Genomic DNA, 17,475 nt, shown 5'->3' with positions numbered 1-17,475 from the left:
TGCCTTGGCAGTGGAAACTGAGTCCCTGTTCACCCAAATTCAGCAACCTGAGCAGTGATGCTGTTGCCACCTTTCGCCCACACTGCAGTGAATGCAGAAAGGCCTCGGGAGGGGAGAGGGCAGCATTGGAGCTGCCTGAAGTGCCAGCCCAGGGGCTGGGTCATGAACACAGGACTTGGTGTCTGGCTGAAGAACATGATTTTTCCCATCATCCAGAGAACTTGAGGTGGAGGAAGTAATGGAATACAAACCAAAATAAATAGGTAACAGAATAAAGGCAGAGAAGCAATCCTGTGTTTAGGGCTGAGGTGTAGTCATCCCAATATTCACAGGGGGAAGCCAATGTGCAACTGCTCCACCCTTCCAGTCCCATCTCATCACATCCCATCCCTCAGCCCCATAGAGACCAGACTTTTCTGTCTGCAGCTCAGACCTGCTCCCTATCCAGCAAGAGTGCTGAGAGACAGACAGAGGCTCTTGGAGGCCAGTGCTGCAGCTGGATCCAGCCAGGACTTCACCACTCAGCGTGCTCCGTGTCATCGGTCCCTTCCTTGCTCCATCTTCTTCAGGCTGGGGGATGAGAAGCACAGAGCAGTGGGGAAAGGCCAAAGCAAACCACACTGGGGGCAGTTAAGTACATGAGAGCCTGGAAGATGTGGATGGATGGAGACACTGAAGCACATGCGGTGCGAGGCAAGGCGCTCCGGCCGCCGGCACGCGGGGTGGCTGCTGCCCCAGCCAGCAGGAAAGCATGAGGAAACAAGGGGAGTGCTGCAGGAAATCATCCACTAAGCTGTGGGCTCTGCAGCAAAGAAGGTAACTGTTCTGGTAGAAATTTGTGCTTTAATATATTTTTGTTTGTTTGTTTAAAACAAGTTCCCATTTCCCTGAGGAAGCCCTGTCTGACATTCCCAAGGAAACATGGGGGTGTTTTTTTTCTTCCTTCATTTGCTCTTCACATTTCTTCATTCCTATTTTTTGTGTTTCATTCCTTCTTTTCTCTGTGTGTGTTTCTTTCCTTCCTCTCTCTCTCTCTCACACTCTCTCTCGTGCACGTGCTTTTTAAAAAAAGTTTTGTCTTTATTTTTAAGTTTTGTTCTAGACATTATGACTTTCTCAAGGAGTGCTCCAGTTCTGAACCAGATCCCTTTGCATGGTCATGCCTGTCAGTCTTTGGTAACATATGGACACTTTGGTGTGCCAGTGAGGAAGGGAGGAAGAGGAGCAGAGGTGGCTGAGTAGGAAAGGAGCAGGAATGTCTTGGTCCGAAGACAGGAGCGCTCGCTTGCCATCATCTGAGCAGCACGTAAAGGAAGAAAGTCAATGGGCCACAAAGCCAAGGGCTGTGCAGGGCTGGGACACCGCTTCCTGGAAGAGCAACAGCTGCCAGCCGAGAAGGGAGAAAGAGAATTAGTGATGGGACAGATACAGACCTCATCAAACAGGTCAGCACACATCCATGTCTTCTCCCACCCTGAAGCACAGAGAGTTCCCTGATCTCAAGGTTCCCCAAAACTAACTTTGGAAAAAAGGTTGACTCTTGGACACTTTTGCAACCCAGTCCTCCTTTCTGCCCCAGAACTTTCAACCTGAGTCAAACAAAAGACCCTCATTGTGCTATGGTTACATCCTAGGCTAAAAGAAACTTTTAACTGCACCTAAAATTTTGAAACTTTTAGAGTGTTCTGACTTTTGCATCCCTCTTCATCTCTGGAGTTAAGAAAATTGCTAGAAGTGACTCTTACTCTGAAGGCTTTCTTGATTCAAAAATAAATACACCAAACTGAACCTTGCTCTCTAGTGCCTGTGTGGCTCTGGTTTGCATACCCTGAGCATCTGCTGTCTGACCCACCTGAGGGCACAGGCAGGACTGAGGCAGACAGCACGCCAGTGATTCCCTATGTACTGCTTACACACACCTCGCTGTGGCTTCAACCCACACTGCACCCTAGTGAGAGTGGAGTTGTCTCCACTATTGTAGTGCTGGCACCAGTTTATGCGGGTGGACTGCAAAGGGGCTGGTGGGATTTAGCCTGCCTGTGCCTCTCTCCTCAGATGGCAATGGAAGGAAGCACAGGGCCCCCTTGTTCCTTGCCCCAAAGAGTAATTTTTTTTTTCTTGGAATAGGACTGACTTAACACTACAGAGGCCTTTTTCAAAGCTTTCATAACTAGAGTTTCCAGGAATTGCAGAAGTCCTTTTCTTATTATGGATGACACCTCCTGGTTGCTCCTTTGACTCTTGTGAACTCCCGACTGTATAGAACAACCCCATGAGTCTGACAGCCCCTCTGGTGACTTCTGCTGGATGGATCAACCCTCCTGTTGAGTGCCACCAACACGTCAGTGTGCTCTGAAATCTGCTGTGCATCCCTAGAACGTGCATTTGTGAATGCACTCCCACCAACTTGTTTGCCTCTGAGGCAGACACAGTCTCACCCTTATTTGGTCCAATTGGCTTCCTTGGGCAGTCTCCCTTTTTCAGAGTGACGTCATCGATGGCAATGTCCCCCTCGTAGCTCGTGCCCCGGACACCTTCAAAGATGATCTACAAGCAGAGCACGGGAGAGAGCCCAGTGTGAGGCTGCAGGTGTGGAGAGCCCTTCCTGCACTGCAGGGCTTTGCAGAGACAAGCAGGACACAGAGCCGATCTTATCAAGCCCCTAGGAGAATTATTTCCTTTGTGTTTCTCCAATATTCATAGGATCTGGAAAGCCAGATCCCACTGTTTATGGGACCTACCTCTTTGTGCTGAGCATCTGAGCTCTGCTTTATTACGTGTCCTGCTCTATGGAGCCAACCAATACCAAACAGAACTTTAAAGAGTAGCTACATTCTTATTTACTATTTTGAAGTATCCAAAAGCACACTGGGCATTTTGCCACAGTGCCACAACTTAGCCAGCCTGTACAGAGCAGCTCTCACAAACAACCCTACAACAGCAAAGTAGCCTGTGGGGTAGAAACCTTAGCCATAAAAGCAGCCCACTGCGTGGGTACACATGAACAACTCTATAAGCACATGCAGAGTGCTTAGTCACAAACACTCCTGGAGTCCCAAGCAAGGGGCACAGCGGGTTCTGCAGCACATGCTAGAAGAAATCTCTAGCACTCAGTCACTTTACACCAACAGGTCAGCATCCCCTGGCTGCTCAGCACCAAGGCACCTGTCTGTCACACAGACATATCCAAAAGGAGCTCCCTGACAAGTAGTTTCCAGACTAGCAATAATCAGGAAATTTATAGTGCCAAACTGAGGCTTGCACATTAAAATCTCAGGGAGGAGAGGATTTGACTTCTGTGCATCCACCAAGCCTTTGCCTTGCCCCAGTGACCCGTAGGGTTGAGAGCTCCCAGTGCCCTCCCTTGTGCCCCACTGGCCCTGTGCTACAGAGGAAGATGTCTGCCAGGAAATCTACATTCCCGGCACATGGATAGGGCAGGTGGCTCCTTGACTGTGGGCTTGGCTTACCTGGAAGGGCCCAGGTGGGTTGATGGGCACATGTGCTTGCTGCCACATGTTGCCCCGATTCCCACTGAGGGACCAGACCTGGGTGTCGATGGCTCGCTTGTTCCGCACACGAACTAGCAGGTTCAAGGAGCCTGTAAGAGAGAAACAGGCCTCTGGCATGCTGGGGCAGGCAGCCAAGCCTGCCTGCCAGGCTGGCTCCTGGCACAGCTCTGGGCTCAGCCTCGAACCACGGCTGTAAGCCCCAGCTGGCCCAGAGACAGCCTGCAGAGCCCCAGTGGTCATCTCTGAAGGGAGCCAGCTTTCTCCTCTGCTCATGGATAAGTGCCACTGGCAATGTTTCATCCACCTGGCCTTTCCCAGGGAAGCACAGACCCGGACAAAGAGGGGCAGGATGAGGAAGAAGTAGTGTGCATGGCTGAAGTGGCATGAGAATGGGGTGGCAGAAATGCTAGTATCCAGAGGCATCCCATCCAATCTCCTGCTTGGAGCTGCCTCCTGCTCTACATGAGGGCAGCATGGTTCTGCCTAGCCAAGTCTTGAACTTCCCCGAGGAAACCAAGTTTTCCTACTGTCCAGTATGAATTGCAGCACTCCCACTTTTGGACACATTCTTATCATAGAATTTAATACTGTGAAAAGATTTTGGTTCCATTATCTTTGAATTTGCCCTTGAAACAGCTGGGAGACAACAGCTGATAGCAACCTTCTCTTTGCCAGACTGAGCAAGTCCAGCTCCTTTGACTTCTCTTCCTAAGGACTTCAGCTCCTGGCCCTTGACCATCCTGATGCCCTTCTGCTGGACCCCACCAACTTCCCTACATTCCATTTGAAATGGGGAGCCCAGAACACGTATTTGTCTACCTCCGTTCACCACTGACACCTGAAATATGCAATGCAGCTAGCAGGGCTCTCCCTGCTCTGGCCCTGGCCATCAGCTGTGGAAACACGACCAGTGTCCTCCTTCACCTCTTGCCCTGGGAGCAGCCTTGGAGTGAGCAGCTGTTCTTTGAAGCACCAGACAACGCTGCCTGTTCCACACCACCTGGTACCATCCCAACGTTTTCAGAGGTTCACAAAGATCTGTGAATCAACGCCAACTTCAAGTTCTTTTAAAAAAAGCAATTCCCAAAAGGTTCTGTCTGTCATTAAACCAAAACCAAAGCCAACAAATCTCAAAGCATTTCCAGTTCTCACTTTGAAAACAGTGTCACAGCTTCCTACCCTCCACCCACACACAAACCCATCTCAGTTTGTCTTCCTGCAGCATTTTGTTAGTATGCCCTCAGATTACTTCTTTTCCTTTTTCACTTCAGTGAAAAAAAAATAAATTAAACATTCAGTCAGGGTTGACCCGAAACACTTTTTTTTCTCAAGAAATCAATCAATTGCAATTCTAGCCATGCTGTTGCTCATCAGTGTTTCTGGTCTCCATACACAGATATATTACACCTGAGAGTATGGAAGAAATAGTAGCCCTTACTTATCCATCTGTAGTCTGTCTGCACTTGGGATGCTGCATTCCCACATGGATATGCCCTTTGGAAAAGCAGCAGAAAGAGGTCGGGGACGAGATAGGGGAACAGACTTTCCTGTATAACCTGCCTCCTACATGATACCCCCAAATCCTTTATTTTTGGCACATCCACCTTCAGGGCACTGTGTGAAGGACAGGGTCCTGGAAATACTCTCATCAAGTGCCTGGCTGTCAGAAACTGAGAGATACATCACAGGGAGTTCAGAGCATAATAAAGATGATGAAATGTTTAGATTATTAGTAAATGACTTACAAGAAAAGGTTAAAAAAATGAAATATGTATACAATTTAGTGAAATGAGGCTAGAAAACACATTACTGTCTGGAAATATTCAGAAGCATTAGCTGTAAGGCCAGCTGAGAAAACTAGATGAAGGCCTGACAGGACGTAGACAGCATATCCAATCCTCTTCCCTAGTGGTACTAAGTTTGGGATGCACACCACAACCCAGGACAAGGAGAAAAATAGCTTGTTTCTCTCTCTCTCTCTCGACCAGCTGGCACTGCACAACCTTGAGGGATCCAAGCCAGTGACACTTCCCTCCTGGAAACACAGTGCCACAGATAAGAGAAGTCACTATAGGAGTCTCTGGCAAAACCAGCACTGAGCTGCTGATCTCTTGGCATCTTCCCTGCCCTCAGCAGCTCCCTATGAAGGAAAGTCTCTCTAAGGATACCTAGTTCTCAAGGAGCACCTTGTCCAAACTGACAGCTCATGCAGGAACTACATAACCCCATAGATCAATGTCAACAGGAGTGTGTTCAGAGCAGCTAATTACAGACACCAGAGCCGGTGAGGTGAGGGATTGAGAGCAAATGAAGAATTAATATGAAGCTGCTAGCAAGCAAGGATTAAAAACAACCATTGTCTATTCTATCCTCATTTGGGGACTTGTATCTAGGATTTGCTGCACAATAGCCTGGCTGAGTAGTCAGCACTGGGACAAATCACGCAGCAAACGAACTTTGATGCCCTAGGAAAAAAGCAAAGGCGAGATAGAAAGAAACCCAGAGAAGCATCTGGAATGCAAATTAGTGCCTCCAAAGCACGAATGTGAATGCCTGGCCTAAACCCAAACCAAGCTGAGCACATCCTGGCTGACAGCTCCATGTCCTTGCAGCATCAGGAAAAACAACCTTTTGGCCCCCGAACTCCCTAATTCAACAATACTGAATACGAGCAGGCATTCTTCAAATTGTTTACAATTGGAAAGGAAGCTCCCTTATCTACTCACAACATGCAGTGTTTCACTACTCCTACCACACATGGAAAACTGAAGGTCAAAACAGAGGAATAGCATGCCCATGGCTATCTTAGAAATCAGTCAGAGTTGTGAAGGGCAGCCAGCTCTCACAGCCCTACCTGAAATCCCTGCTAAGTTACAGAGGCTGGGAAGGAACTGCAATACCTCCATTTCCCAGTAACACTGTCACTGGGAATCTGCTTCTGGGGGGCATGGAAGAGGCTCCTAGACTTGAAACAGTGATGAAACCTCTATCCCACCTGAACGAGTCCACAGTGTTGTAGATGTTAAAGTTTTACAGCTCTTCTACTTTACTCCCTTCTACCACGTCAGTCTGCCACCAGTTGCCAGTCAAGTTAAGGGCACATAGCCTGTGATGGAGGTATCTGTAAATGAACCTCCAGATCTGCACTCTAGGCAGAGCCATAAAATACTGCAGACTTGGACTGTGGGAATCTCCAAGTCATCTTCCTTTCCAGAGGTTACAAACTGAAGAAGAATCAAAGTGTGACCTGCTGTACAACTCCTCATCACTAGAGATGAGAAAGACCCATCTGGGGTGGTCTCCAGTGCCAGTTGCAGCAGTCACTGTTTTTGCCTGGTTTCGCACTGCAATCATGCCTGGTTTCCTCTACCATAGTCCAAAGCCAGCTGGACAGTTTTGTTACCTGTTTCTCTCCTTGCTGCCCCTTCCCTATCTCCTCTGCCTGGCATTTTCTAAGGGCATCTGCAGGTGAGGCACACAAAAAGGCAGACCATCTATCTGCTGCTGTATCTCTCCAGCTGACCGGAGACAGACAAACAAAAGGGAGATCCCAGGACACCAGCAATCCTGTTATTACCTCTTCCCATACAAGGCAATCTTTGCATTTGTCTTGTAATCTGTATTATTCCTTCTCCCCAATCAAAAGGGAGAAAAGGCAAGTGATGAGTGATGAGGAATTAATTATAGGCAGAGCCAGCTGTACCTTCTGCTGCTGCCTTGAAGACCAAAGCTGGCATTTCAAAAGAGTGGCACTCACACAAAAGACCAGCTGGGCTGCAAGATAGGGTAACCCAAGGGATGCCTTTAAATGTTACCTTCTCACAACAGAAAAAGGTCTTCACTCAGTTTCCACAGGACAGGGACTTCACTGTCACATTGAATTGCAGTATAGCTCCAGCAGAACCAGCACAGGCAGCAGTGGGAGGGGGACAGAGCCTGTACAGGCAGAGCCATCAGCACAGCTGGTGTGGGATGGCAGAGAAGGAGGAGGTTTCCTCAAGAATTCTCTTGGGGAGTTAATGCAGGGTGATGGGGTGGGGAAAAGGCCAAGGAACAGCTCAGTTTACAGGGTTCAGATGGAAAGCAGGCAGCTGGAGTAGTCAGGAAGCAAAGGGAGGATAACACCACGCACTGAGACATGGGGTGCCATGCCAAGTGCAGCAGAGCTCTGTGGGATGGGTAGGGAAGGCTGTTGGGATCCACAGCCAGGAGCTGGCATGCAGCCTGGTCTCTCTGCAACTGCCTGCTGCACTCCTATAAGATCCTTGCTCCAGTACAGGGCAATCTCAGGAGATCAGCTATTGATGAGAATTCCTGGCTGCAGCTACAGTTTAGATTTGGCACCCAACTGGGAATTCAGGGCTGAAAGCTCCCATGGAAATTCCCATGGCATTTCCAGTGCAGGCAAGACAGTTGAGATAAGAAGCTGAATGATTGCAAGAGATATCCAGCAGCTAAAAGGAGATGCATAGTGCGGAGAGGACTTAGATCTTGCACAGCTTAGCAGAGTCACTCATAGACCAAAAACGAGGGCTAAAACCAATCCAGGGAGAAAAGAGCTCTTACATTTCTAACACAGGCTCTGAGGACATCTGTGAGTGTTTAATGTTTATGCCACTGATCAAAAACTAAAAGCCCGAAGCTTAGTGGAGGCAAATACCAGGAGCAAACGACAGTCTCCAGAAAGAATCTATTACTGTTTATAATCTCCACAACAAACACAGGTCTCTCTCCCTCTCTCATTTAAATGGATGTTAATGAATAGCAGTCAGCATCAGGCTGGTTACAGAGCTGGGGGGAAAGTTATTGCTCTGAGAGCTAGAGAGCAGAGGATGGAAAAATAATTGTAGCACAGACAGAGATGCAGAAATAATACCAAGTGGTACTGACTCATAATTTCTAGGAATGTAAGTTGTCTTTGTACCATGGCAGGATGTATTTACTCATTCACAGTCTCTCAGGATGCTTCACACATTAACATATGAGCAGTAAGACAATTAAAGCCTCTGGGCTTCTTTCCACTCCTGACTACAGAGAACTTTATTTCTACATGTCTTTCCCTGTTCTCAGCTTGGTGTGCAGGGTCCCCTCTGTCCAGTCATAGGGTCACTACACAGACCTGTTTCTGCAGCCAACTCTTCATTAACTTCAGAGCAGAAGGGTTCAGAGAGCTCATCCTGGTCAGAGTTTGGGAAGCACCATGATCCAACCTTTACTCACAAGGTATCTGCACTGGGGCAAGGAGAACATTCAGCCTGTGCTTCCAGCTGATTGCTGTGGGACACTCAATGCTTTGGTACAGTAGGGAGGCTACAGAGAAAGGAATCAGGGGAATCAAAGCCTCCCGTTTCCTGCTGTATCTAGGACTTTCTAGGGGTATAAACAGCAATAAGGTAAGTTTTGATTGGCAATGTTTCCCCTACAGCAAACCTGTGAAAATTACTTATATATGCCTACAGGGAATTTTCTTTGTAGTAAACTGTGGATTTCAAAAACCCAAAGAAACAAACACATTTCCACCTCTGACCTCCTAAACCATCATCAAATGAGGCTGGGCTTGAAGCAATATTCCTTGACATGGCAAAGCCATAGATCAATTGCACAGATTGATCTATGTTTCATCACTATCTGACTAGTCAGGCACATACAGGAATGTTGGGATGGCGGGAATGTACCAGCAGAGAAGCAACAACACTCTAGAAAGGCAAAGCAGACATATGGCTGGGCCCCTGGGGAAACACATTGGGCAGGGGGAACCTGGCCCCTACAGTGGGGTAAGTGCAGTGGTGGTGTCTCGTGATGAGGAATAATGGGGGGAAAGCAGGCAAGCTACAGCTATAGCTCCTTCTCTCCAGCATATCCCCACCTGTCTGTGTACATAGAGAGCAGATGGTGATATGGCAGGAGCAGACTTGCAATGGAGCTATGCTTGAGCTCCTTTGCTCATTTGATCCACCATTCTAATTAGAGAAACTGTTAGCACAGAAAGATGAATGATACAAGACTTCCATCTTTGATACTGTGTTTATAGAACAAAATCCTGGCACCCCTTTTCATGGAAAATTCCCTCAGAGGTTGTTTGTGACCAGTAACAGGCTTTCTATGTGTGGACAACAGGATGTGGTTTAGGAAATTCAAAAGAGGGAGAAAAAAGATCTCCATGCTCCAAAATGTTAAATTTATGCTATCTCAGAAGAACAAAGGCCCATCTGATATGCAGTTGAACAAAATAGAGGGAGGGTGACTCAGGGATAAGTTCAGAGCTGGTCACTTGTTTGGGCCATGGCTATGTAGGAGCCCAGTGCTCCTGGTGACAGCTCCAGACAGGGCTGGGGGAGCCACAGGTGCAGGGAAATGGATGCTCTCCTTCATTTCTCCTGCAGCTGCTGGCAAGCAGGATGAGAAGATGCTGATGGGGGAAGTTCCTTCCCTCTTTCCTCCTGTAGCTACTGGTCCCCAGAAGTGCTGGGTACTACCTTAGAGAAGAGAGGCCAGCCTGCAGGAAAATCATAGAATTGTTTACATTGGAAAAGACCTTGAATATCGAGGCCAACCATTAAAAATTAGAGCATGATAAACCTAGAAAGAAAGACCATGTTTAGGCAACTTTTCCCACCAATTTTGCAGACTCAAGAAGCAGAGTTAATCTGTGAGGTCTGTTTGCTCCTCACTCACCCTCTGTTTCGTGACATACCCAGATGCCTTCAGGCAATGCTCTCTCTCCTCCCAGCTTTGATAACGTGCCCTCTCATCTTTGGCACCAGAGACAGCTGGGTCCTCATGTGCTCATGTGCTCAGCTCTCAGACTGAGAGCACGCACTGTGCTCAGCACTCTCCGAGCTGAAACAAAGTCTGCTTCATTGACACTGCCAGGCTTGAAAGAGCACAACAGCCAGACAGGGGACTCTGCCTGTCTCCCTTCTGTGGGCAGGCTCTGCAAAGACCTCAGCAAGAGAGGAAGCAGCCTCCCAGAGCCCCCAAAATACAAAAGATGTGTGTGAAAGGGTTCCTGACAAAAACCCTGCAGACACAGATGTACTTATGCTGAGGAAAATTCTGCCTGTCTCTTCTCTATCCCTATTAACAATTTCCCTATTTCCCCATCGCCACTCTGTCTGTGGTGTCTCAGTCCCGGGAGCCAAGCACAGCAGCTGCAGGGCTGCAGGGCTTGGAGCAGATGGGCTGTTTTACTGCAACGCTGAAGCCAGCGAGACAGCAGGAAGGAGCAGCTGAGATCACATATTCTTCCTGCTGAACTGAGGACACCCCTCAAAAGCTGTTCTCTGGCTTCCTCCTCTGCCTGACCCAGGGAGATGTGAGAGGATGAACACTTCAGGCCTCGAAGGTGATTTGCTGCAGGAAGGCTGTTTGTTAGAGCAGGCTGTGCTCCCACCTTTGAGCTCATTATAGCTGGGATGCATTATAGGATGCATTATAGCAAGAGACTTTTCCCACTTCATGCCTGCCTTTCTTGCACGACAAAACTTCAAGGTGACTAGCTGAGACAGTGAGACTCCAAACCTGCAGCCACAAGCTCCTTCAAGGGTTGGGGTGCCTGTCACTCTTGCAGAACTCTCTTTGGGAGAGGAAGTCACTCCAAGAAGTGATGGTGGTGACTGACACTTGTTGAGCTTTTCCTTGATTTTCTGGGACACATTTCCATACATTACAAAATCATGTCTGGTCGAAGCCTGAGTACAGATAGGGATGGATGTACAAGTAGTGTATCATAGTTTGCACTCTGTCTCCCTTTATCCTGTCAGAGCACCCAGGGGGATGTCCAGATGTGAACCTCAATGACCAACAGTGAAATAATTAATGCTCTATGGGGAGAATAGAAGAGTGACAAGGGGGTGCTGAAGAAGTAGCTGGATATGCTCTGAGAGCTCCTGTTAAGTCTGTTAAGTTTTGTATATACCAGTTTCAGAGTCTGACTAATTGATGCAACACCTGATGTCCCAGGAGATGATCAGGTTGCAGTGTATCCTTTGCACAAGGCTGCTGCTGTGATTAAAGTCTGAATGGAAAGATGTTCTGCTGAATAAAGGGAGGGGGAATCACAGCAACTGTCCACCAGAGGAATACCTGCATCTCCAATCAGGTGATCAGGAGCAAAGAAAATCTGTGGGGATTCAGGGCATCTGCAAATGAATGGGTCCCAGCAATCTGTGCTCCATTAGTCTTCCCAACAAAACCTGCAGCAGCAAAGTAGTCAGACATTCAACTGGTAAGACAGAAGAGGATTTTTGAAGAAGGCAGCATTTCAGTGCCTATCTGCACTGGGAACTTGATTCACTGATGTCCTTTTAGTGAGGGGCAAGGAAAGGCAGAGATCAGTGAGCTCACATTCAAGGTACGAAACAGAACGCCTGCATCCACATGAGAACACAGTATTTGTGGAAGGAAAATGACATGCAGTCAATCCACATCTGAACACCTTTCCCTTGTCTCCATGTCTTCATTTTCAGATGTTAAACTCTTTGGCTTAGGGGTGATCCAATCCTACATATCAAACATGCTGTTGGTGCTCTTTGTAAGTAAGCATCTAATGAAGGTATAGAGACATAGTGTTTATTGGGCTCCAGCAAAAGTAGCTGAAGGGAATTCTCTGCCCTCATTTTTACAGGAAGTTTGATTAGATGATGTATCAGTACCATTGGGTCTTAATAATCTTTAAATCTATACCTCTAATCCAAAGTTCACTGAATTCTTTAGAAAAACAATGGCTTCATTTGTCTTTGGTTCAGAGACACTGTATTGAACCTAGAGAGGTTGAATGACACTTTACAAATACATGGTTTTCTTGCTGGGCATTTAAAATCCTTGCTCATGATCATGGTATTTGACTAACCTCCCAGAAAAACCCATGTAGATAGTACTAGATGAGACTATGATCTATCCAAAGGGTCCACACCACAGCCCACAGAAAGGTGCTGGATCTCTTAAAAAAACATTAGTCAAATACTTACATATTGATGGCCAAGAACACATCTGAGTAAGTGGAAAAAGAATGAATATTTAAAAAATTGAATACATTTTTTTCATTGCAAACTGTTTTCTTAACTCTAACTGCAACTTGTTTTCAAGAGCCTAGAGGAAAAGTGAATCATACTCATTAGGAAAATCAGCCTTCCCTCAATCAATCCAGTGATGTAATCTCTACTGAGTAGAGTTATTGCACTGGAGATAATGGCATGGATTTAATGAACTACACATTCCTGTATAAGGCAGACTTCATGTATCCAAAAGAACGCAGCTACCTCCAAGGTGCCACGCGTATTACTGTGCAGTAGCAGAGTGCTGTGCTCGTAAACAAAGTTTGGGTAGAAATGAGGGAGCTATGATGCTGAATATTACAAAAAAATAATGCCTTTGTGGTTCAAGCTGCTTTTGCATTGACACCTCTGGTACCTCTCAATCTGTGTGGCCTGACAGCTCTGACTAACATCACTTGTCAGAAACCACACGGCACCCGCTGGCTCCTACGTGTGATCATCCACCACGGCCTTCTAGACACACCTTTGCACTGATTGTCTGATCTGAGTTGAAGAAGTAAAGAAGCAATTCAGTTTGGCAGGCCTTCCACACCTGTGATTCCTCCTCAGCAGGAGGGTTTCACTGGTGACACTGCCTGTGTAAGTGGCCTGCCCACAACCCAATTCCCTCTGTGAAACAGCCGTGGCTTTCTTGAACTCAGATGCTGTGGCAAGTGATCTGATCAGGCCTTATTGTTTCCAGTGACTCAGAACTAAAATCCTTCCTAATCAGTCCCCAGCACTGTTCCTCATAGGATATTAGAATAGAGTTGAAGAGAAAAAAAAAGGGAAACAAAGGGAAAGAAAAGTTGCAAAGGACTTATGACCACCAACTGCCTGACACGTTGATGACCTCTCTAGGAAGCCCATTCCAATGTCTGACCACCCTTTCAATAAAGAAATTTGATCCTGCCCAATGCAGTTTTGAACCATTCCCATGCAAGCTGTCACTGGATACCATGGATCAGCACTTTTCCCTCCTCAAGAAGCAGTAGAAAGCAATGCGTACTTTATAATTTTATTGGAAGCTTCCCATCCTGATTATACAAAGACCAGACTTAGCACCCCAGCTAAGATAAGGTCTGTGTCAGCACTGGGGCAATCACACCCTTAACTCTCCATTCGATGGCTGAAATGTCCATATCTCTCTCAGTAACCTTCATCTGTGAGCTGACCATGAAGACATCTCTTGCTGCAGGGCCTGCAGGAGCATCCAGCAGCGAGCAGGAGGCCATACAGATCATAATCTGGCTACCACTGAGTTAGGAGGCATGAGAGAAAGGTTGCAGGGGCACTGTGGTGGAACCAGTCTGTCAGGGAAACTGAATTCTTGAAGCATCCTCCTCTCAGGCAGCCCCTGGGAAGGGAGGAAGAGGAGTCTGATGGCTGAAGCAAGGACTTGAGGATTTGCTCCCAGCCAACCTGGCAAAGAGGCTTTTTGAACTTGGCAAATAGTTGCTAGCTGCCATGGCTAGTTTCTTCCCCCAGAGAAAACAAGCAATTCCTCAGAAACAAAATCACAGAATATTCTGAGCTGGAAGGGACCCACAAGGATCATCAAGTCCAACTCCTAAGTGAATGGTCCACATCAGGATGGAAGTCATGATGATGGCATCATTAGCACCAGCTGCAAGTAAGACACCCTTGCTCTTGAATGCATGTTGGAAATGGGATTTCTTTTCTTCCCCTCCTCCTGATTTTTGTGCTGGGGCTGGCAGGATCATAGGGCAATGTGAATGCTTGCTACAGAGGAGGCCAGAGGAAGAAAAAAAGATGGCCAAATAACTTCAGAAGAACAGGGATTGCCTCCAGGGAGCTCCCCTTCATACTGCTCTCTCATCAGCTGAGAGATATTCAACAGCGTCCTGCTCTGCTAGTCACTGAATATTTTATATCATGGCTACAACCAGTGCATTTGTATTCTGTTTCTCTCTTTCGTCATATCTATTATAAACGAGTAGTGTCTGGGAACTCTCCCAGGGAAGATTTGCCTGGATGGCCACGGATATTTTATAGTCAAATTGTGAGAGTAAACCAGCTTTCAAGTTCTGTAGTAGAGGGAAAAAAAAAGGTAATAAAAGGGTTATTAAAAAAATAAATAAGTGTCAGGATTTTATACAGCTACTTTTTGTAGTGACAGAGCTTCAGTTTATTCCACGATGGAGCTGGAGTTGCTGGAAGAGGCTTTGGATGGGAGACACCATCCCACCCTCTTGCTGGTACTGTCTGCTGACAGGAGCAATCTGATACACTCCTGCTGGCACCTGGCTTGGCAGGACTGTGCTGGCACCAGGTGAGCCAGGGGTTGTGGCTGTCACTAGAGGCATCAGGGATAGCCGGTGTATGGAAAGCAAGGCATGGCTCGGGATTGCAGCAACTCCACCTTTACCTTCACATTGTTGTGTATGTGAGATGGATGGGAGGGCAGGGTCTGCCTCCTCATTTTGCAGAAGTCCTACTGAGTCCTACACCCTCCTCTAAACCAGGGCTAAAGAAGAGATGAATAAACTTGTTTTGCCTTAAGAACTCAGGGAGGACTTCAGCCAATAAGGGCATCAAGGTACTGAGTTCCAATTTGCACGCAGATATATGGTGGGTTTGCTGGACCACGTCATGTATTCCACAGGCCAAGAGAAAAAAAACTTTTTTTCTCATTTCATTCTCTTTCAATCTCTGTCTCTGTCTAATCAGTCTGATTTTAAAATTTGCTCTCAGCTCAGCAACACCCACCATGGAAATTATATGGCATTAAAGAGTCACAGAAATTTATCGGCTCCTTTGTACAACAAGAGGAAAAACAGGGTTCAGGCAGGGGCCATAACATTGGGTATGAAGGAAAAAATAAACAGATATAAAAGGTGTTGGAAATTGAGGAACAGAAAACGGCACTCTGAGGCTTTCTTAGGTCTCAGGAGCCACCATCACTTTTGGGTAATTTGTGGGTAGAGCAAATCAGTAAAGAGTTAAAATGCTAAAAGCAAAAAAGCCTGTAATGAATTGATTCTCTGGCATGTCCAGCCCACCCCATCTTCAGACAGACCACCACAAGAGAACTGTTAAACCAAGCTCTCTTCCAAAATAAAGCAAACGTTGAGCTTTTACTTCACCTGTGAAATGAACTTGGGAATATGACACAAGAAGAAAAGCAAGAGAGGCCTCCTCTCTCCACATCTCTTTTTTGCCAACTTCCCACCAGTCTGTGCCACTCTTCATCAAAGAATGAGACCCCTTTCCAAGCCTCCAGGAGAAGATGAGCAGGAATTAGGCAGCAGAGCTGACTTACCATAAGGGCCAGCTGCAGGGAACACGTGAGTTTGCCAGACAGCATTAGCAGCTGGACTCTGTCAGCTAAGCAGGACCAGCAGGTCCAGGAAAATCTGGTGTGAGCCAACACTGACAATGCTCCGCCTGAGCAACCTGCCACCGCTGGCATGACTACAGCATGGAGCAGCCTGTCTCCAGGGGAAATCCAGGTGTGTGAAAACACCTCTGACCTAGCCCAGTTCCAAGTGCAGAGAGCAGATACGAACCCTCAAAACACAGACATAGATGGAGACCTGCTCAGTGAACTCCTGACACCCAGGGTGTCAAGGTTCCAGCCTCGCCCAGATTTTGCAGTTTAACCTCTCACATGTGCACAGAGATGTGGGCACACTCAGGAGCATGTTCCCTCCCAGTGACATCTGCAGTACTGAGCAGAGAGTGGTTAATTAACCCCGCTTATTGAAGGGCGGACACATTCCTGCCTGGGCCCTGATTTTTCAGTCAGGCTCTAGTCCAGCAGGTGATTAATAACCCTGTGTGCTGAGGAAAGAGTGCATCTATTATTCAAATTAATGAAATTATAATCAAGAGGTGACGAATTAGCAGTTGCTCCTTGACTGGATATGGAAACTCATTAGTGTGCCGGGCGCTTCTGTGGGGCTTGCTGCACTCGAGGCTTACAGCAACGAGAGGAGGGAGCCAGGCAGAGCAGGCAGCCCCTTGGCACAGCGGGGGAACACCCATCCTGTGCACCCCGATGTGGCTGTGCCCACCCCAGAGCTCTCTGGCTCACGAAGCCCCTTCGCTCTCTTCTCCTGTCCAATGGACACACTGACTGTAAGGTGCTGCCCAAGGACGGGCTGTGACAGCCTCACAACTCTGACACTACCGGGCTACAGGACAAATATTTGAGTTCAGCCGCCCCCCCTGCTGCTTGGAACACTGGAGTAGGACTCCCACTCTCTGGAATTGCTGGTTGCCGGCACAGCTGCTGGGGCAAGAGGTTGGAGATGCTCCCCAAGAGCCCACGTGAGGCTGACTTTACCCTTCCCTAGGGGCACTCACCAATGTGCTTCCCGTACATGTGGTAGTAGAAGGAGACACAGTAATACTTGGCAGAGATGTTGTAGAGGGGGCTGATGAGCCGGGCTTTGTCTCCTGTCACCCGGGGCCGGGACGCCTCGATGAACATGTAATAACCTGCAGAATGAGAGGGAAAGGTGGGCAAAGGTAGCATGCCTGGGTCTCCCTTCCTCCTAGTGATGGGATGCCAGACCACCTCTCCTCTGGGAGACATGGCCTTGATGTGCCCAGTGTGATCCTGGCCAGAGATACTTGCAGGATATCGGCAGTGCCTCCCCTGCCTTGGCAGTATTTAGGGAAGCGCAGGAGAGATGGGAATCTGCAGAGCTGCTGTGAGCACACGTAGCTGGTGAGCCCCTGAAGATGCACATGCACATCTGGGTGCACAAAGAGCCTCAGAGCTGACTGCACTGTGCAAGAACACCAGAAAGAGAAACCATTTCAGACTAATTTCTCTGCCTCAAGTGAAGGGAGAGAGGGTTTGGTGTATCTAGCCTGAACAGTATTGTTGTTTAAAGAGAACAATACCAAAACAGTTGTTAACAGCCCAGGGAGGAAGAGATTAGCCATTTAATTTGTTA

The 17,475-nt window shown here is 47.6% G+C and overlaps 1 protein-coding gene across 2 annotated transcripts in view; it reads right to left on the bottom strand.

Moving 5' to 3' along the window:
• Positions 1 to 272: 272 nt before the first annotated feature.
• The window catches only part of MDGA1 (MAM domain containing glycosylphosphatidylinositol anchor 1), a 137,436-nt gene continuing 120,233 nt past the window's right edge, over positions 273 to 17,475 (bottom strand). For both annotated transcript variants that reach the window (XM_033053755.2, XM_033053756.1), the window contains 4 exons: positions 16,877 to 17,011; positions 3,471 to 3,601; positions 2,439 to 2,547; positions 273 to 1,383 (listed from right to left, as the gene is read on the bottom strand). In XM_033053755.2, the coding sequence (XP_032909646.1) occupies positions 1,292 to 1,383; positions 2,439 to 2,547; positions 3,471 to 3,601; positions 16,877 to 17,011 (467 nt within the window). In that variant the 3' untranslated portion in view covers positions 273 to 1,291. The remainder of the gene's footprint in view (positions 1,384 to 2,438; positions 2,548 to 3,470; positions 3,602 to 16,876; positions 17,012 to 17,475) is intronic.

This window comes from Catharus ustulatus, chromosome 3 (assembly GCF_009819885.2).
Source record: "Catharus ustulatus isolate bCatUst1 chromosome 3, bCatUst1.pri.v2, whole genome shotgun sequence".
In the NCBI taxonomy this organism is placed as follows: domain Eukaryota; kingdom Metazoa; phylum Chordata; class Aves; order Passeriformes; family Turdidae; genus Catharus; species Catharus ustulatus.
This window is presented reverse-complemented; position numbering and strand designations above follow the sequence as displayed.